Here is a 27434-nt window from a genome sequence, read left to right as displayed (position 1 = left end):
TACACTACTTTATATACATTGTATTATTCTCTAATGTTCCCTAGCCCTGTACTTGTGTTACGTGATACACTACTTTATACATTGTATTATTCTCTATTGTTCCCTAGCCTTGTACTTGTGTTACGTGATACACTACTTTATACATTGTATTATTCTCTATTGTTCCCTAGCCTGTACTTGTGTTACGTGATACACTACTTTATACATTGTATTATTCTCTATTGTTCCCTAACCTCCTTATTGTGTTACGTGATACACTACTTTATACATTGTATTATTCTCTATTGTTCCCTAGCCCTGTACTTGTGTTACGTGACACACTACTTTATAACATTGTGTTATTCTGTATTGTTCCCTAGCCCTGTACTTGTGTTATGTGATACACTACTTTATACATTGTATTATTCTCTATTGTTCCCTAGCCCTGTACTTGTGTTATGTGATACACTACTTTATACATTGTATTATTCTCTATTGTTCCCTAGCCCTGTACCTGTGTTACGTGACACACTACTTTATACATTGTATTATTCTCTATTGTTCCCTAGCCTTGTACTTGTGTTATGTGATACACTACTTTATACATTGTATTATTCTCTATTGTTCCCTAGCCCTGTACTTGTGTTACGTGATACACTACTTTATACATTGTATTATTCTCTATTGTTCCCTAGCCCTGTACTTGTGTTACGTGATACACTACTTTATACATTGTATTATTCTCTATTGTTCCCTAGCCCTGTACTTGTGTTACGTGACACACTACTTTTTTACATTGTATTATTCTGTATTGTTCCCTAGCCCTGTACTTGTGTTATGTGATACACTACTTTTTTTACATTGTATTATTCTCTATTGTTCCCTAGCCCTGTACTTGTGTTACGTGATACACTACTTTATACATTGTATTATTCTCTATTGTTCCCTAGCCCTGTACTTGTGTTACGTGATACACTACTTTATACATTGTATTATTCTCTATTGTTCCCTAGCCCTGTACTTGTGTTACGTGATACACTACTTTATACATTGTATTTATTCTCTATTGTTCCCTAGCCTGTACTTGTGTTACGTGATACACTACTTTATACATTGTATTATTCTCTATTGTTCCCTAGCCCTGTACTTGTGTTACGTGATACACTACTTTATACATTGTATTATTCTCGATTGTTCCCTAGTCTTGTACTTGTGTTATGTGACACACTACTTTATACATTGTATTATTCTCTATTGTTCCCTAGCCCTGTACTTGTGTTACGTGATACACTACTTTATACATTGTATTATTCTCTATTGTGCCCTAGCCCTGTACTTGTGTTACGTGATACACTACTTTATACATTGTATTATTCTCTATTGTTCCCTAGCCCTGTACTTGTGTTACGTGATACACTACTTTATACATTGTATTATTCTATATTGTTCCCCAGCCTTGTACTTGTGTTACGTGATACACTACTTTATACATTGTATTATTCTCTATTGTTCCCTAGCCCTGTACTTGTGTTATGTAATACACTACTTTATACATTGTATTATTCTCTATTGTTCCCTAGCCCTGTACCTGTGTTACGTGATACACTACTTTATACATTGTATTATTCTCTATTGTTCCCTAGCCTGTACTTGTGTTACGTGATACACTACTTTATACATTGTATTATTCTCTAATGTTCCCTAGCCTTGTACTTGTGTTACGTGATACACTACTTTATACATTGTATTATTCTCTAATGTTCCCTAGCCCTGTACTTGTGTTACGTGATACACTACTTTATACATTGTATTATTCTCTATTGTTCCCTAGCCTTGTACTTGTGTTACGAGATACACTACTTTATACAATTGTATTATTCTCTATTGTTCCCTAGCCCTGTACTTGTGTTACGTGATACACTACTTTATTACATTGTATTATCTATTCCCTATTGTTTCCTAATCCCCTTATTGTAATGATGTGACACACTACTTTATGCATTGTATTACTTTGTTCCCTAACCCTGTGCTTGTGTTATGTTATGAACTACTTTATACATTGTATTACTTATAACTTATTCCCTATTGTTTCCTAACCCTTTAGTTATGTTGTGTGATACACTTCTTTATACATTGTATTACTTATTCCCTGATGTTTCCTAACACCCTCATTGTGTTATGAACTATATTTTATACATTGTATTTCTTATTGTACCTAACCCTCTTATCGTGTTATGTTATGAACTACTTTATACATTGTACAAGTATTACTTATTCCCTGATGTTTCCTAACCCTCTTATCGTGTTATCTACTTTATACATTGTATTACGTACAACTTTATACATAGTATCTTGTACGTACAAGTTAGTATCTTGTACGTACAACTTAGTATCTTGTACGTACAACTTAGTATCTTGTACGTACAAGTTAGTATCTTGTACGTACAAGTTAGTATCTTGTACGTACAAGTTAGTATCTTGTACGTACAACTTAGTATCTTGTACGTACAACTTAGTATCTTGTACGTACAACTTAGTATCTTGTACGTACAAGTTAGTATCTTGTACGTACAACTTAGTATCTTGTACGTACAACTTAGTATCTTGTACGTACAACTTAGTATCTTGTACGTACAACTTAGTATCTTGTACGTACAAGTTAGTATCTTGTACGTACAAGTTAGTATCTTGTACGTACAACTTAGTATCTTGTACGTACAACTTAGTATCTTGTACGTACAACTTAGTATCTTGTACGTACAAGTTAGTATCTTGTACGTACAACTTAGTATCTTGTACGTACAACTTAGTATCTTGTACGTACAACTTAGTATCTTGTACGTACAAGTTAGTATCTTGTACGTACAACTTAGTATCTTGTACGTACAACTTAGTATCTTGTACGTACAAGTTAGTATCTTGTACGTACAACTTAGTATCTTGTACGTACAACTTAGTATCTTGTACGTACAACTTAGTATCTTGTACGTACAACTTAGTATCTTGTACGTACAACTTAGTATCTTGTACGTACAACTTAGTATCTTGTACGTACAACTTAGTATCTTGTACGTACAAGTTAGTATCTTGTACGTACAACTTAGTATCTTGTACGTACAACTTAGTATCTTGTACGTACAACTTAGTATCTTGTACGTACAACTTAGTATCTTGTACGTACAACTTAGTATCTTGTACGTACAACTTAGTATCTTGTACGTACAAGTTAGTATCTTGTACGTACAACTTAGTATAAATAGAAATGGAGCTCTCCTGTGCGGGAGGCGGAGGTTAGACATACACTGAAATGGCGGCGATGAGTGATCTGGACAGAGTTGTACATATCCTAGTTGAAAGAGGCGCTAGTCACGCAACTATAGAAAGAATAAAAGAGGAACGTGTAAGTATATTCTATGTTTTTTGTAAATTATGTTAATATATATGTTTATAGATCTACCATATGAAAGTTTTATGAATTATATATTATGTAACGTAATGCAGTACGGACCCGAAAACAGCAACGTTAACAGCCTAAACAGGCCTTGGGCGTAACTCTCACAATTTGTTGCTAAATTATATATATGAAGGAGAAAATTTCTGCTTACAAATTAGAAACTTAATCACAGCGAATTCCTCAACAATAATAGCCTCCAATTTAAAGTGTGTTTAGATTAAACATAAAAACAAAATTTCGATATGACAATCATTTTAATTGTAATTCGATTGTAACTGTAATTCATCGTACAAACTGTCGACGTGACTGCCGTAGATGTTATAGATCTAGGTTTAATACTGATTTATACAATGTATATATAAAAACCCCACAAGACATCATTTGGTTCTAAGGGGGGAGGGGATAAGAAATGCCCCACTTTATAGATAGACAAATTCCCGATGCAAAACTGTAAAAAACCCTTAGCTGAAGTTAATTACATTTCTTGAAAAATATGTCCCAATTAACATATAACCTATCTGCCTGCATGAGCATATATATACTACATAAAGTAAACTTGAACAATATTTAAGTTTTAAAGTTTGATTGTATATAAAATAACTAAAAGAAATCATATAAATATTATAAAGCAGGACAGCTATATTAATTAAAAATATTGTCATGTGGTCCATTAAGAAATTTCATTTAGATATTTAAACTTAATGTAAAATCGTTTGAAAGATGCAGGGTACATGTAACTATACTAGCTAGATTATAGGTTTTACCTTATATATTTTAATAGTATATTATCTAAATATCTGGTTTTATGTACGTTCATTCAGGTATATATATATATGATTACATCCTTTTCTATACTAGATTTGTTGGACTAGTATGTATATATGAGCCAGCATGTTAGTTAAATTTCAGGTGAAACAATTCATGGCCAGAGGTCAGAATTTATAGTGTCAGAGTGGCGAAATTCATATACAATAGCTAGGTAAAGGTTTGAGATGGGACTGGGATATAAGGGAGCCCAAGGAGTCATTGTCTCGAAGCATGTTTGGAATACACATATATACATGTACATACATTGAACTATAATACATAATTAATAAACCCCTCTCCCTATATCTTCTCAAATAAATAAATAAAAACAAGATATAAAACAATGTATATATAAATTATCTTCATTTTGAGAAAAATCAATATTTCAATTGTTCTCAATGGAAAGACAAAGCGCATTTTGATAAAAAAAAACACTTGGGGTCAAGTAGACACTTAGACTTTGCTAAACCAAGGATTTATTAGTGAGATATGTCCTTGACTATACTATTCAGGTACATAGGCTGTCACAGCATGCTATCATTTGAATTGAATGCTATAATGGACCCCCAGGGGTTGAAGAAAATAGGCATACCTTATATTACCTGTGATCCCTGACTGATCATCATCTCAGGTAAAGTGTCATCTTAGATGGTTGGATGGGGATATAGGCCTAGTGAGTAGTGACCATATTAATGACAGACCTGTACGTGTGCCTTGAGTTTACAGTATACACAAGTCATTTATGTAGGTACAGTACTAGTGTATATACCGTACATGTACGTATATATACTACCTGTATCCCCATGTACAGTATATATATATATATATGTGGCAGACATTTGTACCAATTACATTGGGTATATCCAACATATCAACTATACATGTATACATCTATGTACATGTAATAATGATATAATTATAGATCAATATAATAATTGATATGTACACATATGTACTATGTAGTTATAAATCCTTGATATGCACATGTATATGATAAAAGTATTGTATTTTATACATGTGTATGTGCAACACCTAACAGATCTATTATAAAAATGTCTCTTGACAACATCAATTATACAATGTATATGACACTCTGCATTATTTTAATGTACATCACTTTAAATATTTAGTTAATGTTCTTCAAATAAATGTATACAACTTTTGCTTTATTTCAATATAGATTTCACATGTTTATATATATAGAGATTGCCCAAACTGACAATGCAGTGAATAAATCAAAATTTAATAAATCGGTCAAAATATATTTCAAATATTATGATGTAATATCACATGTGTAGAAACATGATTATGTTTCAACAGAAATTAAGGATTTGATTTAAATATCACAAAAATGACAGTACATTCAAATTAGACTCATCAACATGGTCGATTTGACCAATCGTCCCAATGGCACAGCTGTGAAATAAAAATTTCTTGCTAGAATTAATCAAGAGTCAAGAGTCAAGAAGTTTTATTTAGAGTCGCATACATGAGGAACATAATAACATTAGAACTGTATTGCTATTCTTGCGACAAACATATGTAAATATCACAGTACAAACAGGTAAAATAAATATAGACAGGCAACAATTTAACTATAACAAGCATGCAATAGATACATGATATTTAGTTGGAAACAGCTATCACAGTTTAGCAGAAATAAGAAAATTTAATTTAAAGGTAATAACTTAATAATTACACTTGTATGTCACACAAATGTTACACAAAATAGGTTAAGACACTGAAGTGTAATGTACATAAATGCTAATATAGCAAAGTGTAAAAATTTACAGGATATACACTAACATAGTGTGAATTAAAAAGTAGATATTGAAGTCATAGGTAGAAAACAATAAGCTAAAAAAAGGTTTATAAAAGTAACGATCTTTGAAAAGGTTTGAAATATCACAGGTTGTATGGTATAATTTCAAGCAGGTAGATTCCAAAGGGGAACAACTCATCCTATATGGTGTGTACAGATGGTACAGGAGCAGATCTGTGTATCCCAGGTGTGAAGCAGTCTGCGAAAAGAATTGTAGTTTTCATTAACAGAGTCAGAGATTGCAAACTTTTAAAACATGTTGCAAATATATGACTGCATAATTTAAGATTCTTAATAGTCTCAAATTTCTGAAAAAAACTCATAAAATGTCCCCATTATAACAGTCACTTTTGTTATCTTTTCAATTTTAACAGGGAGGGGGGAGCAATTGTACTTGTACATGCAGGGGAGAACATACTGGGGGGACATGCAACTACTAAAGTCTATATACACTTTTATTAAAACTGTCTAGGGTTCAGCATTGCTTTATTCATGTTTTTACATTTGAACTGTCATTTAAAGAAACAATTCCAATACATGTAACTGCAAATCCACAGTCAACAACTTTTTGTCCTATAACAGGAGTGACATCGATATCAGAGTCAGATAGAATACAGGTGTAACACTCCGGGAGTGACAATGTGAGCAATCATTTACTAAGAAAGTTTTAATGAACTTTATGCTTCAAGGTTAAATAAACAATAAGGCAATATGTTTGTGTAATGATAATAGGAATTGTAAGTATGTTTGTTTTTACGATAAGAGAGATAAATTATCTTGTAACAGAGTGACTTTGACTCAGATATAGATGTAACCGACAGGAGTGACAAATACAAACAATGTTTCAACATAATTTTTGATGCAGAAATGTTCATGAAATTTAAATCTATGCTTTAAGGTAATGTGTGATGCAATAATAATAGAAATCCTCAATTACTTGTAGTAAGTCAAATTATTTTGCAATAAAAGAGAAATCTATAGTAACAGTAAGTGACTTAGACTTTCTGTTGGTAATTAGTTATATAGCAAAATACAAATGTAAGATTAAAAAATGCATAAGTAAGATATCACAAGTCTGCTTAATTTTAACGCGATATGTTTTAGTGAAATTGGTGATTTTTGATAACACAATGATTAAAACTTGTTAATTATTTAAAATGACACTTTCCATCTGTTATAAAAATGTCCATCTTCTTACAATTTTATATATTGTCACTCCTGTACATTATACACATCTCTAAAAACACAATTTCAAGAAAAACTAGCTTATAAAATGGAGAAAATTTAATTGATTCATACAGTAATTTAAATTCTTCTATCTTTGTTATTACGTGAAATTTAATGTAAATGGTATGGACCCGCAATGTATTACTCCATAAAACTTTCGTATAACACTCTGTTTTAAGTTATGTAAATGTATCAAATTTTTCAAAGGTAGTTTTATGACCTTTAAGTACATATAATATGACTTGATCATCTGCAATGTTATTTCATTTTTGGCATAAACCTTGTCAGGGTCACACATTTCCATTTGTATTTATGTCTGACTGTCTGTATAGTGGCCAATCTGTCTGTCCAGATGTCTGTAGCTGTCAGTCTGTCTGTATAGTGTATATGTATGTCCAGATGTTGGTTTCTTGGCAATACCTTTAGAATAGTTTAGAATGGATTGATCAATTTTGTTGAAACTTTGTACAATTGTAGCTTACGTATGTTGTAACACGTACATCTTTGATGCTGAGGATAAAAAGTCAACTACAAAGGTCATTGTTACTAAAAATAGTTTGTTTTGGCAAATGTTGGGTTTCCAGACGATACCTGTAAGGTCACTGTTACTAAAACTAGGCTAACAAAGGTCAATATACGGGTCATTCTCATAAATGTTCTAAATCCAACATAAAGAAAACTGAAAAACTTACCTCCATAAATATAGATAACTTTGGTTCAGAAACTTAAAGAATGATCATTGTAGATATCAATAATAATATTGGTAATTACTGATAAGCTCCCAATTAGTTACTATGACAACCAAAAGATCACATGTCAAGGTCAAATGTCATATGTCAAATATCCATGGTGTTACCATACTTAAATACTATGATACCCTTTTTTAAAATATATTAAAGGGGCAATTCAGTCTAACAGTATTTTGCACATATTTCGGAAGCAAACCAGTTCTTACTGTACATATGTGATATGCCAGAAAAGTCCAATGTAGTGAAATGTATGTGAAATGTTCAAACTCGCGTACTATCCGCCATTACACATAGTGGTTGGATGTCTTGTATGCCGAACCCTGGCCCTTACTTGCTAGTGAAGTAAAGAAATTTTTGTCTAGAACTACTCAAATCATTCTTTCAGTAGTATGTTTACCTTATTAGATGCATGTTCTTGTCTAAAAATAATTTTCATCAACTCCTCAGTGGTTATGTATTGCATTTGTTTAACGTGTGTGACTTTAGCTCGGGTATGGGTACACCATACATGTTGTACCTGCCTAAAAATATTGATCAACAATTTGGAATTTCAACAGTATCAATTTAAATACTTAACAATGTCGTGAAATTTGTCAATATTTCTTGTTATATGTTTCATAAGGAATGTAGAATGAATTGATATGCATATTGTTCTGTATTAGGCCAAAACATTATATGTTTAATGTATATATACCCGACCAACCCTTAAAACAATTTTATCACACAGACCAAAAACAAAAAGTTGCTCTCATGATCCACCTATAAATTTCACAATCGAGTGAGCCTTAACTTGAAAACTTAAGTGTTGGTGTGCTATAATTTGGAAAAAACAATAAAAGAATAATAGAAAAAAATAAGTTGGTTCTAATTGAATAATCCGACTTGTTTTGGGATTTTTAGGTCACCTGAAACGAAGTCTCAAGTGACCTATTCAAATCGCCTTTTGTCCGTCATCGTCCGCCGTATGGCGATAAACAATTTACTTTTTCAACTAGTACTTCTTCTCCAAAACTACAGAACCAAATTTGTTGAAATTTTGCAGAAACCTTCCATAACCAAAGGTAAAATAAAATTGTGAATTATATGGTCCCAGCCCCCCCCCCCCCCCCCCCCTCCAGGGGCCTGAGGGGTGGGGCCAAAAGGGGTCAAATAGGCTAAAACTTCAAAAATCTTCTTCTGAAATTCCAGAAATGGTAGAATCAAATACTCATCTTAGATTGAAATATCTTATGGTCCTTTACAAAAATTGTGAATTATATGACCCTGGGGTCTCATGTTCCCCCCTGGGGAGGGGGTCAAGTTTACTATAGTTTATATAAGGAAAACAAATTTATGAACATTATTTACTTTGTTTCCATAGGAAATTAGTCAAACTGGGTTAGAATTATTAGCCTGAGATAGCATTTTAACGTCTTATCAATATTGGTCCTAGCTGACCTTTAGGGGCCAGAGGGCGGGGTGAAAAGGGGTCAAAATGGCTAAAATTTCAAAAATCTTCTGAATTCACAGATTTGATGGAACCAAATAATTTTCATAGATTAAAAAGTCAAATTTATAAAATCTCTGACTGACTTCAAGGGCCTGATGGGCCAATATATAGTGTTTATATATCTTTGTTTCATTCTGTATCCGAACTCAGGTGACCGTTAAGGCCCATAAGGCCTCTTGTTATAGTTTGATTTATGCATCATAACTCTGGTGACAATTAAGGCCTATTTTATTACTGTAAACATCCTTATTTTAGCGGTAGTTTTATTTTAGCAGTTTTTGTGCTGTCTTTGAAACGCTAATTCATGTACAGCCCGAAATTGTGTAAAATAATGTTTCTGGTATTGAACCATCGAATTGCGTTGTTCATATCTGCGCTAAAAAGTACAGTTTACCACATTTGGGATAAAATTTGACTGCACTAAAATAATCATGTTTACCGTATTTGTTTTATAATGTAACAAAATGTTATAATTGTGCAATTTAGTAATTTTTCCTAATTGATATTTTACAGATTGACACAAATGCAGTGAAGTTCATGAGTGAAGAAACATTGACGCAATTTATTCCTGCAGCAGGAGACAGGGCCTACTTAAGAAGTATTTGCCAACAAGGGGAGAAATCAGGAAAGAGAGAGGAACTGCTTAATCGTCTAAAACGCAAAATGTCATTACGGAAAGACGAGGAAACAAATGAGTCTGGTGATGAAGAAAGTGCAAAAAGAAAACTGTCAAAACACTTGTGTGGAAACAAGCATGCCCAGAAAAAAAACAGAAAAATTGAATTAGGATGGATACACAATGGAAAACAAGTAAGAACAGTAAATGGAGGTGGAAAAAGAACAATAGAAATTGACAGGAATGCAAAAAAGGAAGACATCTTGTCTCATGCCAAGTCACTATTTTTTCCGAATGGAAATTCCAAGAAAGGAAGCGTGAGCAATTTTACTTGTGACTTGCTGGATTTTGTACAGGACACTTTACCACCTGATATAACTGTTGCTGTTTTGTACGACAAAATGAAAATGGGTATATTAAGATTTTATCTGTCAACATCTGTTGAAGGCACACCTGGAAACATCACAGCAACTACTACCACATGTACACCAACAGTAACAACATCTTCTCTTGAGGCTCAGTCAGATAAAACAGTCTCCAATGATGAAAGCAATCTAGATCTGTTTGATTATTTGGATTCAGTGTGTGCATCGGATTCACTTCACACATTTGATTCTTCAACAACTTCCAGTGCCACAGATGGAGGGACTCGTCCAGAAACCATTGCCTCATCATCTGCACCAGTTCTGGATGATGTCATATTCCCAATTTTTTCAAATCAACCGAGGCAATATGATGTGACTGATGTCACCACACACATACCCACCACAAATGTAGTTCCAAATGATGAAATCATGCAATTGAATGATGTCCCAGACACTGAATTGTTGCCAAAGAAAACAATATTGAAAATACATAGAGTGAAAATACTTGAAGACATGTTGGCAGCATTTAAAGACCCTGACATTCTATCAATACCACTGCAGATGACATTTGTAAATGAAGCAGGTGTTGATAATAATGGTGTTTCGAGGGATGCATACACTGCATTTTGGACTGAATTTTTATCAAGATTCGCTGAAGGTGAGGAAGCAAGAGTTCCATCACTGAATCCACAATGGCAGGAAGAAGAATGGAAATCTGTTGGACGCATTCTTACAAAAGGTTACATTGAACATGGAGTGCTACCCCTTATGCTGGCCCCTGTCTTTATGCATGCCATGTTATTTGGTGAGGAAAGCGTTACATCAGAATCCTTGATGGACTCTTTTGCACTTTACCTGAGCAACACTGATAGAAATATTGTACATTCCGCAATGGCGGATCTGGATTCTCTGGATGATGATGATCGAGATGACCTTATTGATTTGCTGGACAGAATGGGAAGCAAGCGTGTTCCTGCATCTGATGAAATACGTCATGCATTTGTTCAAATGGCGCACAAAGAACTAATTCAAAAGCCAAAATATGCTTTGGATAAGATGTCAGAAGTGGCTCGTCAAGCTCTCACTATTAGAATTAAAGACACAGATTCATTGACAAAGATATATGACAACATGAAACCAACAGTGAAGAAACTTCTGAAGATCATTAGTGCACAACCAAATTCTGCAGAGGAAACACAGGCACTGGGATACTTCAAACAATATGTAAAAGCGCAGAATGATAATCATTCTCTCAGTAGACTCTTGCGCTACCTCATAGGAAGTGATATTATGTGTGTTGAAAAATTAGAAATAATTTTCACGCCATTAGAGGGACTTGCAAGACGTCCGATTGCGCACACATGTGGGCCTTCTCTAGAGCTACCATTCACATATCAAACCTATCCAGAACTTCGTTCAGAATTTGATAACATTCTTTCAGGAGGAAAGGAATCAATGGAAATGTCCATTGCTTGAACATTTCTAAAATCACTCAGTATGAGCTGGTGGTACTAGTCATCCAAAACCATATTGCCAAAGATTTAAAATATTGTGTTTCATTTCGTGCAAGGGTTGCATTGTAATTGTTTGTGTTTTAGTTAGGTCTTTAAATAGTTGAGAATAAGGGATTTTCTAATATTAGTAGCTCAACTCCTAATTCTCACTCAAGACTTTACACAAGTGTTCTTTAGAAGTAAACAAAGCTGAATTTTCTCTTAATTATTTATTGGGTATGTATAGGATTGGATATCAAGCTGTAAAAATATATACGTGTATTGTACATTGAGATGAAAACTCCAAGGTCCAAGACTTTTACTGTCTACTAGTGTTAGAAATATTATACTTCTGATCTTGGACAAAGAGATGGTACTGCATGATTTCAATTTGATAAAAGGACAGTTAATCTTTAAAATGACTTATTTTTAATTCATGAATGCAAAATAAATGCAGAAATATCCCTTAATGATAACAACTATTAATTTCTTAATTACCACACACTTAAACTGCAAGTCCTTATCCTTTGAAAGGGAAACACATGTAGCTATAGACATCAATGAAATGATGGATAACGGATTTTCTATAGAAATTAATTGTCAAAGAAAATATTAACTTCATTCTTGAACTTACATCCTAATAAGTCTTGGACATACATTTCCTATTTTTGGATGGAGACATGTAATAACTAGGGATGCCAATTTCAACAAATTTACTATTCAAATATGAAGTCAGTTTAATTTTCGAATATTTGCATATTTGTTTTATAGATACAGAAAACTTTATTACAACTTTAAACCCAAGAATTACACTTAAGTAATATTATGTTTTTATTTTCAAATATTGAGGAAATATAACAATGATTAAAGATGGATTTTAGAGTCCGAGAAAAGATGGACCCTTTGTTTTACTGCCAGTGTGCTAGTACATGTACATGCTACTTATAATTTACTTCTATTGGTGATTATATATATTATGTATGTCTGTGTCCTTCAAATTAAGGAAAAGGTCATTTCTTTAATGGATATTTCCCCATTATTTTCTTACATTGCTTTCATGCTAAATTTTCCATGTACTTAATTTAGAATTTATTATATTATCATTGTGTTATTAGCTTTTCAATAATGTTACTGATAATTTTATCTTGCCTGTGCAAAGGACTAATGAGCTCAATTTTGTTTGCATCTTAATGAGTCAATGACATAAATCTGTCCTCAAAATAAACATTGCATGCATTCAAAATATAAGTGAAAGATAATGCCTTTTCTGTTAACATCATTCTTATTTTCAATGATGAATTATTTGTATGTTGGATGTTCATAGTGAGAGGTTGTGTAATAAACATTTATTGTCCTGGTGAGATGGGAGCCATGAAGATTTGTTTCCCAGAGATACATGAAACATGATCTATCATGGGGAAACTAATCTTCAAGTCTTCCCTCTCACCAGGGCAATAAATTTTATATTAATCCAAATCTCTTAACGGTTTATGTTTTAGTGACATATATATATAGACATATATACATGTAGTTACAACTGTAACCCAAAATATATATGTTGATTGACATACACATAAAAGTACATGGTATATTTTGATACATTATAGACTATTATAAATTGTTTTGTTTTGTTTAACCATGTTTAACTGCCTGTAGACTGGCATCAATTCATTGTTTTTAGTTCAACATTTTTAAGTCATCCTGAACCTTCATGCTTCGTCCGCTGTTTGCCGTCCACCATTGGGAAACTATTCTTATTTTAAACTTCTCCCTCAAATTTTACCATTAGAATTGAGCTGAAACTTACCTGAAATTACCAAGTGTTGTTGTTTTTCGAGTGGATCTGAAATCCAAGATTGTTGCTATGGCTGCCATCTTGAAAACACATTTTGAACTTCTTAAATTGTATGTTCTACCAGTGTGATTTAGCTGTAACTTGCCTGAATTTCCAATACAACTGTTGCCAGATGACCGTCAAGGCTCTTGTGCTTCTTGTTACATGAATATGTACAAATGATATGTATGTACTAATTGCTTTAAAGTTCCAGCATTTTGATAGAAAATGATATAGAAAAATGTGTTTGACGATGTAGGTCAGGTAATCACTGTGATTAGCGGCTCTCCCCTTTTCTGGAGAAGGAGATGAAGTTGTATGAGTGCCCACATGCCATGGATTTAACATTATTTTACAACATGTGATGCCTCTGACATCAGCATTTTATCCTATATTGCAGGAACTTATGAGTCATTTAGATGTAAATCACAACATAATAATGCGTCTCAAACAGATTTATGTGTTATTAGTACAGAAAGAGCTAAAATATGGCTGACATTTTTCGTCCACAACTTACATTTTGGTTCGCTAATAAGTGTATCTTTGTTGCAATTTTTAAGCGCCCTGAGCGCTAATTACGGCGAATACAGTTATTGCAATCTACAACATGTAAAATTATTTTCTTGCAATAAATAATGCACTTTAAATTATATGTTTAGTTTTCATATTTTCTTTTACTGTCATGGTATGTAACAGTTGGCATTCATCAATCTATGAACTGCCATTTGCTGATTATGACGTCATTATCATTGTGACATCACAATTGTCATGCCAGCAATCACGGAAGATGGCTGTTCAAATGGTTGTTCCGACTTTTATGATAATTATAGATAATGAATTCTTGGGATTTCATTATAAAATTGTTGTCAAATGTAAATATAAGCATTGAACGTCTTTCAGTTGGCATTCATAGCTAATATGAATGCCAACTGAACAGAGGCAAATTCAACATGACTGCTTTATGGAATTTGCCTCCTCTCAGGTGGCATTCATATTGGTTATGAATGCCAACTGAAATGCTATCTGAAAGAAGTTCAATACTTGAATTCATTCTTTGAAAGTAACTTTGTTGTGCAAAATGTAAAAATGACATAATTGAAATTATGTTTTGGTCCAGAAAAAAGGAAATAAATGGATCAAAAGAGTCTTTAAAACATTAAACATTAAACATTTTATACCCAAGAAAGTATATATTGATGGCCTAAAATGATATTACAACAAAAATCAAATACAAGAGTTCCTGCGTAATATATGTTAGCAGTGAAGATTATTTTTCACTTTTGCCGTCTGGAAACATAAGATAACCATATTATGAAAATCAAAATTTGATTGATTTTTAATTAAATTGTTCAGAAAGTGATGGTTAATGGGGACAGAGGGGCGGGGCTCAGAAGGGGGAACTTTAGGTGAGGACAATCATATTTTATAAATTACTGAGGTAAGACCCATGGGGATAGAATGGCGGGGTCCAAAATGGGAGCTTTGCTGAAATTTGGCTTTAAAATCTGACTCCTCCTTAATCCTTGAATGGGTTACAACCATATATGGATGAAGGGCTACCAAGTTTGTTCAACAAATGACCTTTACCTATTACAGAAACTTACATATTCAACTAAGGAGTTCCTTGTATTGTTTATATTAATTGTTAACCACTACTTTATACTGTAACTTTGTTTTTTTTGTGCCATGAGTCAGATGACCGTTAAGGCCCATGGGCCTCTTGTTTAACCTTAGGTCGGTGTTTTGCTATGGATACTCCCGCTTTCTTTCATTGCCTAAACCTCAAATATCCTTAAAATACCCTGGCTCTTATTAGGTCGTAAAACAGAAATAAACCAAACTTAACCAACAGTATACAACTTCACATTGCTTTTAAAGTGGAAGAAGAGTTAAAACCAGCCGTCTTACAGACATCTTGATCTAATAAAGTTCATTTGATGGTAAGCACCAAGATACAGCTGTGATCTCTGGTCATATTTAAGACTTTGGTTTTCAGGACACCTGACCATAGGTCATGGTGATCTATGTAATACCTTTTTGTCTGTCATCGTGCGTAAACTTTTCCTTGTGAACACGATAACACAGTGAATGTTATATTGATTCAGTCATCCTCTATACTCCAGAAGTTACTATCACTGGCGTTATATTCGCCCCTGGACTATGTCGCAGTAAATATGAAGGCAACAGAAGATGCAGGTAATTTGATCCTTTTGATGTACATCAAAAATAACGGTCCACTGTGGTTGACTGTGTGGATTTAAGTTGGGCATATGGCTCTCTCTAAATCTGTTTTTGCAGGCATGCAAGTGGTCAGATTTTTAGGTCACCTGAGACGAAGTCTAAAGTGACTTATTCTAGTCGTCTTTTGTCCGCCGTGTGGTGTGTGTCGTACGCTTCCGTTGTGCGACAATTAACAATTTACATTTACGACTTCTTCTCCAGAATCACTAAACCAAATTCGTTGAATTTTTGCAGAAACCTTCATTGGCCTAAGGTAATCAAAATTGTGAATTATATGGTCCCACCCCTAGGGGAGGGAGTCAAGTTTACTATTGTTTATATAGGGAAGACATATTTTTGAGAAATCTTCACTGTTGTCAGAATAATCAGTATGAGATGGCAGTTTAACCCTCATTGATAAAATTTTCCAGACTGACACCCAGGGGTCTGAGGGGAGAGACCAAAAGGGGCCAAATAGGTTCTACATTAACCATTTAAACCTTAAACTTCAAAAATTTTCTAAAATTCCAGAAACGGTATAAACAATTACTCTTCACAGATAAAAAAGATCCTTTACAAAAATGTCTATTATATATGACCCCAGGGTTTGTGTTGCCCCCTGGGGAGGGGATCAAGCATATGGTTATAGTTTATGTATGGGTATTAATAATAATAGTTCCTGATATAAGGGAAAGCTAATTTTGGTTTTGTTTAATGTTTGAAAAGCAAATTGGAATTTTAAGCATTAGGTTATAGGTAACGTTTTTTTTTCTTCTAATTTTTACCATTACATAATAGAGTAACTATCAAAAAGAAAAAGAAAAAATAAGGCCACTTGTTCTCTTCATTATTGAGTATGTATATCTGTAAGACCTCAGACGAGTTCGAAAACAGGAATTATTAAACAGTAACGTACAGTTATTGTCATCTGTACTAAATATTACAATTGGACCCATATGTTTGGAATCTTTTCGCATTATATCAATAATATGTCGGATAAATTCCAAAACAGGAATAATATTTTCAAGGTTGGTTTTTTTTTTAGCTCACCTGGCCCAAAGGGCCGGTGAGCTTATGTCATGGCACGGCGTCCGGCGTCCGTCCGTCCACATTTCCTTTAAATCGCTACTAGTCATAGAGTTCTACATGGATATTAACCAAATTTTGCCACAAACATCGTTGGGGGAAGGGGAACAGAACTTGTATAAATTTTGGCTCTGACCCCCTGGGGGCAGGAGGGGCGGGGCCCAATAGGGGAAATAGAGGTAAATCCTATAAAGCGCTACTTGTCCTAGAGTTCTGCATGGATTGTAACCAAATTTAGCCACCAACATCCTTTGGGGAAGGGGAACAGAACTTGCATAAATTTTGGCTCCGACCCCCGGGGGCAGGAGGGGCGGGGCCCAATAGGGGAAATAGAGGTAAATCCTATAAATCGCTACTTGTCCTAAAGTTCTGCATGGGTTGTGACCAAATTTGGCCACAAACATCCTTGGGGGAAGGGGAACAGAACTTGTATAAATTTTGGCTCTGACCCCCCGGGGGCAGGAGGGGCGGGGCCAATAGGGGAAATAGAGGTAAATCCTATAAATCGCTACTTGTCCTAAAGTTCTGCATGGGTTGTGACCAAATTTCGCCACAAACATCCTTGGGAGAAGGGGAACAGAACTTGTGTAAATTTTGGCTCTGACCACCCCCACCCCCCTCCGGGGGGGCAGGAGCGGCGGGGCTCAATAGGGAATTTAGAGGTAAATATTCAAATTCCTTCAGAAAAGAAACAATGAACCTGTATTCAGAACATTACTTGGCATTACAAACCAGCTGAGCGATACAGGCCCTCAGCGCCTCTTGTTTTTTTGTTTTTTTTTTGCTAAGAAGGAGAAACTTATGAACAATGCTTCATGCTAAAGGAATTTGTATCACTGATCAGTAATAAAACAAGATGTTTTGATATATGAAAAGAAAAATGTGGCATATATGTATAATTACACCATAATAAAACAAAAACGAAAAATCAAACATAAGAAATTTAATCATTTAATGAATAGTATTTATTTCAGGAAAAAACACTCACAGAAAATACAGACTTATCATAGATAGTAATATTCATACAGGCATATCATGAAGTGCATTTTGTCACATATCTGTCTTTATTACAAACAAATACCTGTCAGTGATTATGCATGTAGAAAATATGTATTGCAATTGCAACAGGAACGTTCGATCAACTTTACCAACTCCCAGAATGGATTTAAAGGTGTGTTGCTTGGGCAATGATCAAAAGTGTCTCATCGTGCTTTACCTCTAACATTGTTGGAGTACATGCTTCAGTGATATACCTGTAGCACTATATAAAGGGCAAGAACACGAATATATCGAATATATCGCAGTCTCCCAAAACACACACCCGCACTTCATACACGCAACACGCCGCATACATGGGAGGCCGTCCTTACTTGACCCTGGCTGTTAATTGGACGTTAGTTTAATCATACAAACAAACAAGGATTTAAAGGATTTCATGTAGAATTCTGTGACGAAGAAACTGGTACAGCTGCTTAGCTTCGTTTGCGTTTGTAGGTGGAAACTTGTTGTTCTCATCCATGAGCTCACAACACAAGTTGAAAACTGTTTTGTCGCAAGTATACCTCTTTTTCGGAGTACACACTTCCTTGCATAACTGTATCTCTGCAGGCATGACAGGACATATGTGATGATGTGCTCCATGCAGATGTGGTAGGTGATACATTGTGTTAGGTCTACCAGATGGTGATACTTGGTTCCTACTGGGACGAATTCTATGAGTGTTCCATAATTCAACCACTTCATCCAGGCCATCCTGTTATAAATAAGAATATAGTTTGATTTATTTTCCTCATTCACAATGTAATATGCATTACATGTTTAAGATAAAGTCACATGTCTTTGGTTTGTTATTACTTTACTTGAAACAATTGAATTATAACATTTTCACCGCTGGATGTTATACAACACGGTCAACGAGACGGAATCACGTAAACGTAGCTCTGACGACGACCATCTGTCAGAAATCTGTACGTACGTTATCATCGCATATCGAAGGTTTTTGTGTTGTATAGTATTATTTCTGTGTAAACCTTGGATGGAATATTTTGCCCTTTTGCCCCTTTTACGGGCACAGGAATCTGAGAATTAGGTAGAGTTTATATCAATATCGGCCCACCAGAGTGCCTATTGACCATTTTTAGACGATTTAGGGTTCTAGATAAAAAAAGAAATAGGTAAAAATCGTATTCTACATAGTGCTACAATGTATATACACATAAAGGGTGGAAAAGAATAAGATTTGTAAACAAACATGGCCAGCATTTCAAAGGAATATGTATATCACTTACCTGTATTAGTTTCAGGAAACAGAATTGTACCAAGTTTCGATCGAGAAATCCTCCATCAAAGTCATCTTGGTCCTTCATCGTGTGGAATATGTCCATCCAGTATTGAGCATGATGTCTGCGCAGAAAGCCCCACCAAGATTCTATCCTCTGGTTATGATTGCTAGATCCATATATGAAGGAACGTTTTGCAAACTCGTCCTCATGATTGTACCTTAGATACTTTTGTAGATTTTCTACGTGACCATTTTCTGTTCCACGATCCGCACGGATTCGTTTTGGGCACCCGCGTCTCGACTCTACAGCATTCATGAAATAGCTCCCAATTACTGCCGGGTCACTACTAGTCACATATGCCTCTAACCAAACTATACGACGAGAAAATCCATCAATTGCACCATTTACACAGATACCATAAGGCTTTAATTTGTCGTAGGAGTCTACATGCCACAGAAAATCTGGGCCAGGATTGTTGTAAAGTCTTCTTCGCAAACGCCCTGAGCGCCTAGTCTCTATACCTTCTGGGTCCAGTATATGCAACAAAAGTCTTACAGTTTCCTGTGATACTACCAAACCTTCTTGGATACATCTTAAATGCAAAAATTTATAACCGTGTAACTTGTTGTAATCCGAAATGACGTTTTCTATAAAAATGGCAACTTCGATTATGTCTGTAAAATGCTTTCTACGAAAAAGTCCAAGAAGACGAAGTTTTCTTTTCAATGTTCGTAAACTTAACACAACTCCACAAACTGTCGCAAGGTATTCTAATATTTCCAATTGGCTCAAACCAAGTGTATGGAATATACGAATAGCTTCATGGGTGTCCATTTTGACAATAAACCAGGCAACACTGCCTTTAAAGAGTGTTCAATATTACAAAATACTAAGTTGTACGTACAAGATACTATCTTGTACGTACAAGATACTATCTTGTACGTACAAGATAATAACTTGTACGTACAAGATACTAAGTTGTACGTACAAGATAGTAACTTGTACGTACAAGATAATAACTTGTACGTACAAGATACTAAGTTGTACGTACAAGATAGTAACTTGTACGTACAAGATACTAAGTTGTACGTACAAGATACTAAGTTGTACGTACAAGATACTAAGTTGTACGTACAAGATACTATCTTGTACGTACAAGATAATAACTTGTACGTACAAGATACTGAGTTGTACGTACAAGATACTATCTTGTACGTACAAGATACTAAGTTGTACGTACAAGATACTATCTTGTACGTACAAGATACTAAGTTGTACGTACAAGATACTATCTTGTACGTACAAGATACTTGTACGTACAAGATACTAAGTACGTACAAGATACTAAGTTGTACGTACAAGATACTAACTTGTACGTACAAGATACTAACTTGTACGTACAAGATACTAACTTGTACGTACAAGATACTAAGTTGTACGTACAAGATACTAAGTTGTACGTACAAGATACTATCTTGTACGTACAAGATACTAAGTTGTACGTACAAGATACTATCTTGTACGTACAAGATAATAACTTGTACGTACAAGATACTAAGTTGTACGTACAAGATACTATCTTGTACGTACAAGATACTAATTGTACGTACAAGATACTATCTTGTACGTACAAGATACTAATTGTACGTACAAGATATTTGTACGTACAAGATCTATGTACGTACAAGATATAGTACAAGATATAGTTTACGTACAAGATATACTTGTACGTACAAGATACTACTTGTACGTACAAGATACTAATCTTCGTACAGTACAAGATTACGACGTATATTGTACGTACAAGATACTAAGTACGTACAAGATACTATCTTGTACGTACAAGATACTAAGTTGTACGTACAAGATACTAACTTGTACGTACAAGATACTAACTTGTACGTACAAGATACTAAGTTGTACGTAAAATATACTATCTTGTACGTACAAGATACTAAGTTGTACGTACAAGATACTATTGTACGTACAAGATACTATCTTGTACGTACAAGATACTAAGTTGTACGTACAAGATACTATCTTGTACGTACAAGATACTAAGTTGTACGTACAAGATACTATATTTGTAGTGGCAATCTAATACGCCGCCGTTATGAAAACTGTATAGTCACTTGCATTATTTTGAAACTGACACTGTATAGTTCCTTCCGAGGAAACTGTATAGTCGCTTGTTTTATAACAAGATACATTTAGTGATAAAATGGATATGATACATCTCCGATGAATGATAAGTTTTATCTATTAAAAAGAGGAGCAAACAAATTCGTAATTTTCTTCAGTAATAAAAGTTAAATACTTCACACTTGTGCCATTATTGGAAAAGTTTGAGCATTTATTTTACTTCAGAATAGTAGTATTGAAAATAATTAACTGCCTCCGAAAACAATTTTAGGCATTATGCCTTAATTCGAATGATTTACTGATTGCACAGACAACAAAAGCAAAACAAATTATTTCATATATGTTTTTGTGTTTATTAGACATATATACACACATCAATTATTGTCAAAATGATGATCATAGTTAATACTCTGTTATAAACATTTACATCTATATGTTCGGAAACTTATCACAGCATTACAACTCCACAACATGTCGCAAGGTATTCTTTTTTCCCTTTGGCTTATACAAAGGGTACGTAATATACGTATAGCTTCATGCGATACCATGGTGACAGTAAATCAGCCACAGCCTTAATACCGAGAGTTTCAACATTATACTATCTTGTACGTACAAGTTACTATCTTGTACGTACAACCTATAGTATCTTGTACGTACAAGATAGTATCTTGTACGTACAACTTAGTATTTTTTACATACAAGTTGAGTTGAACTGCTGTTCATCACCGCAGAATTGAGTCACCCGCCTGATATTTTTCGTAATTAAAGATAGTCGGTCTAATTTGCATTGCTTCAAGTACGATCACAGGTTTATAAACTTATTTGACAATATTAAAAATATAGATATATATTAATGAGGACAATATCTTTTTCACAATCGTAATATGAAATTGCCGGATTATGAGTTGAAACTGTATAGTCACTTGCATTATTTTGAAACTGACACTGTATAGTTCCTTCCGAGGAAACTGTATAGTCGCTTGTTTTATAACAAGATACATTTAGTGATAAAATGGATATGATACATCTCCGATGAATGATAAGCTTTATCTATTAAAAAGAGGAGCAAACAAATTCGTAATTTTCTTCAGTAATAAAAGTTAAATACTTCACACTTGTGCCATTATTGGAAAAGTTTGAGCATTTATTTTACTTCAGAATAGTAGTATTGAAAATAATTAACTGCCTCCGAAAACAATTTTAGGCATTATGCCTTAATTCGAATGATTTACTGATTGCACAGACAACAAAAGCAAAACAAATTATTTCATATATGTTTTTGTGTTTATTAGACATATATACACACATCAATTATTGTCAAAATGATGATCATAGTTAATACTCTGTTATAAACATTTACATCTATATGTTCGGAAACTTATCACAGCATTACAACTCCACAACATGTCGCAAGGTATTCTTTTTTCCCTTTGGCTTATACAAAGGGTACGTAATATACGTATAGCTTCATGCGATACCATGGTGACAGTAAATCAGCCACAGCCTTAATACCGAGAGTTTCAACATTATACTATCTTGTACGTACAAGATAGTAACTTGTACGTACAAGATACTATCTTGTACGTACAAGATACTAAGTTGTACGTACAAGATACTAACTTGTACGTACAAGATACTAACTTGTACGTACAAGATGCTATCTTGTACGTACAAGATACTAACTTGTACATACAAGATACTAACTTGTACATACAAGATACTAACTTGTACGTACAGGATACTAACTTGTACGTACAAGATACTATCTTGTACGTACAAGATACTATCTTGTACGTACAAGATACTAAGTTGTACGTACAAGATACTAAGTTGTACGTACAAGATACTATCTTGTACGTACAAGATACTATCTTGTACGTACAAGATACTAAGTTGTACGTACAAGATACTATCTTGTACGTACAAGATACTAACTTGTACGTACAAGATGCTATCTTGTACGTACAAGATACTAACTTGTACGTACAAGATACTAACTTGTACGTACAAGATACTAAGTTAAAGTTGTACGTACAAGATACTATCTTGTACGTACAAGATACTAAGTTGTACGTACAAGATACTATCTTGTACGTACAAGATACTAACTTGTACGTACAAGATAAATTAAATTATATAGTGGCCCTAATACGCCGCCGTATACAGGTATAACGTTGATGTCTCGTAATATCCATATACTTGTTTGTTAACATTTGTAAATGAAAATCCAGAGAACGACAGCTTTTGCTATGGTAATATTTCCTTATGTAATTTGTTTGTGCAAGGGGGGAAAAACCTGAATTAATCATTTTTGATGATGTTATCTGCAAATCCCAAATGGATACTAGTAAATGAATTACATTTGAATAACTAAAAAATTCTGTCCCAATGATTGTGGCTTTCGGCTGAATAAAGTTATAAAAAATATTGGAAAAATCTTAAAGAATTCTGTAACAACGAAAAGTAAACTTAGGCAGAGAGAAGATATAATCTTTGAAGATATTATACGCGTAATTAACCTATTTTGTTATTTTATTACTTCACATTTCAAACGCATGTAGCATTATGCCGTCCTCACATTCATGTAATAGATGCTTTGTTTTGAGTTTGAGAAATTTTCTTAAGTACTAGAGAACTCGCACGAACATGTAGCAATACTGTTATATTGAAATTGAATATCTACCCTAGCGCTGTTAGATGCAGTTTATCACATTAGAGAGTAAAGATAAAATAAACAAATAACAAACGAAAAAACACAATTAAATTAAATAAATATCAAACATAAATATCCAGGGGAAACACGTCTAGATCCTTTACAACACTATTGAAATGAAAAATAAAGACATAAGATACGTTGCAAGATATCACAGAATGCATCGAACAACGCTTTCGTTATAGGATATATCCAATATTTAGTGTGTATTTATGGAAATAGACTTTATATAACCTATAAAGAGAACAATCAATTACAAGAAGGTATGAAGTATTTTCGAGAAGGTATGAAGTGGTTTATGTTAAAGTGAGACATTTGTTTACTATTAAGGTAGATAAATTATACCTACACTATAAATGTATTATTTCTATATTTGGTTTAAGATGTATCTTTGGCTCATATTGCCTTCTGATTAGAAGACATCCGTGACGATATTAACACATTTGTATCAGGTTTTTGTATTTCATATTTTGTGTTCAAACATCGTAAGAGTTACCTCCCTGTATATAGTTTACATACAAAAAGTCATAGTTACTAGTATTCCTGATGTCTACAAGGAGAGGACCTCTATCTTGGACCCTTATTATTTGGTATCACCGTCACAATGACAGAAACACTAAGAGCAACTATCCCCATTAAAAATATCGCTCTTAGATCTGCAAATCGTTTTGTTCTTTGGTTTTGAGTTCGTAAAAGTTATCTTTGATTAACAACGTCTCTTTACATTACATGCAATATACATTGCAAAGATTGTGATCTTTGGCAATACATTCTCGTAGAAATTGATTTACTTTTTTATTAGACATCTATTGGTAAACATCTTATAAAATCAATGGACCCGTGTTCGTATGTAGTGTGCTTTGGGAACTGGGGTATGATCATATTTTCTCCTTGTAAATACTGCTAGATACATCGAACAACTTATCAAATTGATAATACTAAACAGCTACAGAAACTCAGGATTTTCTATTTAGAATGCCACTTTGACAGCAGGTACCATTGAAACGCCATACATGGTCAGTTGATTTTAACACTCGCATGAGTATATAATTTTCTTATCAATGAAAGCTAAAGAAATACGAATATACCTATCTCGAACTTCGATTTATGTATTCATCATAATTATGTTCCTACGAGATACGATTTTATTTTTTCTTACATGAACTCTCTATACTTGACATGAATCGCTTGCCGTCCGAAGATGGACAAAAGCAGAAGCGGTCAGTAACCACGGGAAGTATAATTGTACCTCGTTTGGCTGTTTTGGACACGCCATGGCGTAGTCTCGGACGTCAAAAACACGCTAGAGGGCACATCAAGAGCGTCCAATTAGCGAGGGCAGCTGTCGGGTAAGTCAATTCACCAACTGGGGTGTGAATTCTCGACCAAATATGAGCTAGGGACCGGGTCTATATTTACATTTATTTCTAAAGCCGAGTGGCACTTGATCGATGGTCAGGACAATGGACACTGAAGCGGTCAAGAGTTTGGCGTGGACAATAGAAGACATGGATATGCGCATGCAATCAAAAGAAGCAATCTATATATCCGGAAGTCCGTTCCGTAATATAAAAGGTCGGTAATGATTGAATGCATTGATTGATTACATTAGATTAATTAAGTTTATAGTCTCTCAAACGTGGTTCAATGTCTTAAATTAGTTTTTTGTCGTCAACATACGCTACATGTTATTTCAAAATTGGCAGTGGAATTTCAGGAAGAACGAATCATGTTTTTGAAGAAAAAAATACTACAAAATCGTGTCCTAATAAAGGAGTTCTTGTATTGGAATAGAATCAGTATTTTATACCATGATGAATATTTACAACAGAAAACAATTAGGATTATGTATAATGTAGGAATGGTATTAGCATTGTACACGTTTCTTAATTTGCAACGGTCGTTTAGGCGACTAAATTTGAAATATTTTCTTCCTAAATTACTCTTTTGCTTCCCTTACGTTTCCCTTAATTTCCACCTCATTTTGAGCCTTGAATTTCGCGTTTCTAATATGGCCTTAGCTGATAACAGGATGTTAAGTCATATAAAAATATACCAATCTGAAAACAACAATATGAAATAAGTAAGGAATCTTCAAGCCAATGGTATATTGATATTCAGGTACATGACTCTAATTACGAGATATATATACTCTATTGACGTCCACAGAGGAAGTTGATGTGTTATGTCTAACATGCAGTACAATAATTGATATGTTTATGAATAAGGATAATATCGGTATGATGTATATGTCTGATCGGCAGCCTTATTAGGCGTGAACTATTCCGATCCATCACTCTGAGAAATGGAGTAGTATCCGAATTGCCAACGTTAATTCGGTGGGTTTTTTTTTCTTATTCTATTTCCAGATGATTTCAGCATCAATGGTATGTGGAGGAGTGGCAGTTCATCTTGGGAAGATAATGATATATGCGATGTCCCATTTTTTTCTGTTTTTTTTTTCCTTTATTTTTAATAACTACCCAATGAATAACTTCGAGATGTCAGTAGTAGATAGACAATGTATTTTGTTTTTAATTGAGTTGTGCTCGCCCCTTTCTGGAACATTCTGCATTTTTGTACATTTCCTGAGAAAATGATGTCATATATCTCAACTGAATAACCATTTTCTACTCAAAAGAATACATACTTACATGTACTAGACGCAAGTGCAATGATAGTCATCCTGGCTGTTGATAGCTTCTCGCCTTTGAAATCGTCTCAGTTTTGTCCTTGGGTTTAACACTCGCCCCGTTATGAAGGCTCAGGTTTCTGTTCCCTGGTCATAATTTATAAAAGTGTCAATTTCCGCTCCTCTTTGATATAAAGATAATGAGACAACTGTATTGTCCGTTGTCAGATGACCGGGTGGGGTATGTTGTCCAGTATCTTTAACCGCGTGCTTCAGTGAGATAACACTATGAAAGGACAAAAGTCCCACTATCCAAAGGAGACACAACACGAACATACCACAGCCTCCCAAAAACATAGACATACACACACATCACATTGTATTCAGGGGAGGTCGTCCTTAATTGAACTTAGCTGTTGACTCAGGTTTGTTTGTTTGTTTGATTAATTAACATCCTATTAACAGCTATGGTCATGTAAGGGCGGCCTCCCATCTCCCTCAGCGCAACGATATGTAGTCTTACA

General features: G+C 34.1%; 2 protein-coding genes across 2 annotated transcripts; one reads left to right on the top strand and one right to left on the bottom strand.

Annotated features, from left to right (window-relative positions):
- Positions 1 to 3125: 3125 nt before the first annotated feature.
- Positions 3126 to 14485, top strand: LOC138322782 (uncharacterized). Its single transcript, XM_069266877.1, has 2 exons — positions 3126 to 3379; positions 10041 to 14485. Exons 1-2 carry the CDS (start codon positions 3287 to 3289, stop codon positions 11982 to 11984), a joined length of 2037 nt encoding a protein of 678 aa, XP_069122978.1. The 5' UTR covers positions 3126 to 3286; the 3' UTR covers positions 11985 to 14485.
- A 3608-nt stretch (positions 14486 to 18093) lies between these two features.
- LOC138322781 (uncharacterized) lies at positions 18094 to 20328 on the bottom strand. Its single transcript, XM_069266876.1, has 2 exons — positions 19430 to 20328; positions 18094 to 18894 (listed from the first exon to the last, which is right to left on the bottom strand). Exons 1-2 carry the CDS (start codon positions 20255 to 20257, stop codon positions 18565 to 18567), a joined length of 1158 nt encoding a protein of 385 aa, XP_069122977.1. The 5' UTR covers positions 20258 to 20328; the 3' UTR covers positions 18094 to 18564.
- Positions 20329 to 27434: the final 7106 nt, after the last annotated feature.

This window comes from Argopecten irradians, chromosome 5 (genome assembly GCF_041381155.1).
Source record: "Argopecten irradians isolate NY chromosome 5, Ai_NY, whole genome shotgun sequence".
Lineage (NCBI taxonomy): Eukaryota > Metazoa > Mollusca > Bivalvia > Pectinida > Pectinidae > Argopecten > Argopecten irradians.
The sequence above is the reverse complement of the archived record's forward strand: the minus strand, read 5'-3'. Positions and strand labels throughout refer to the sequence as shown.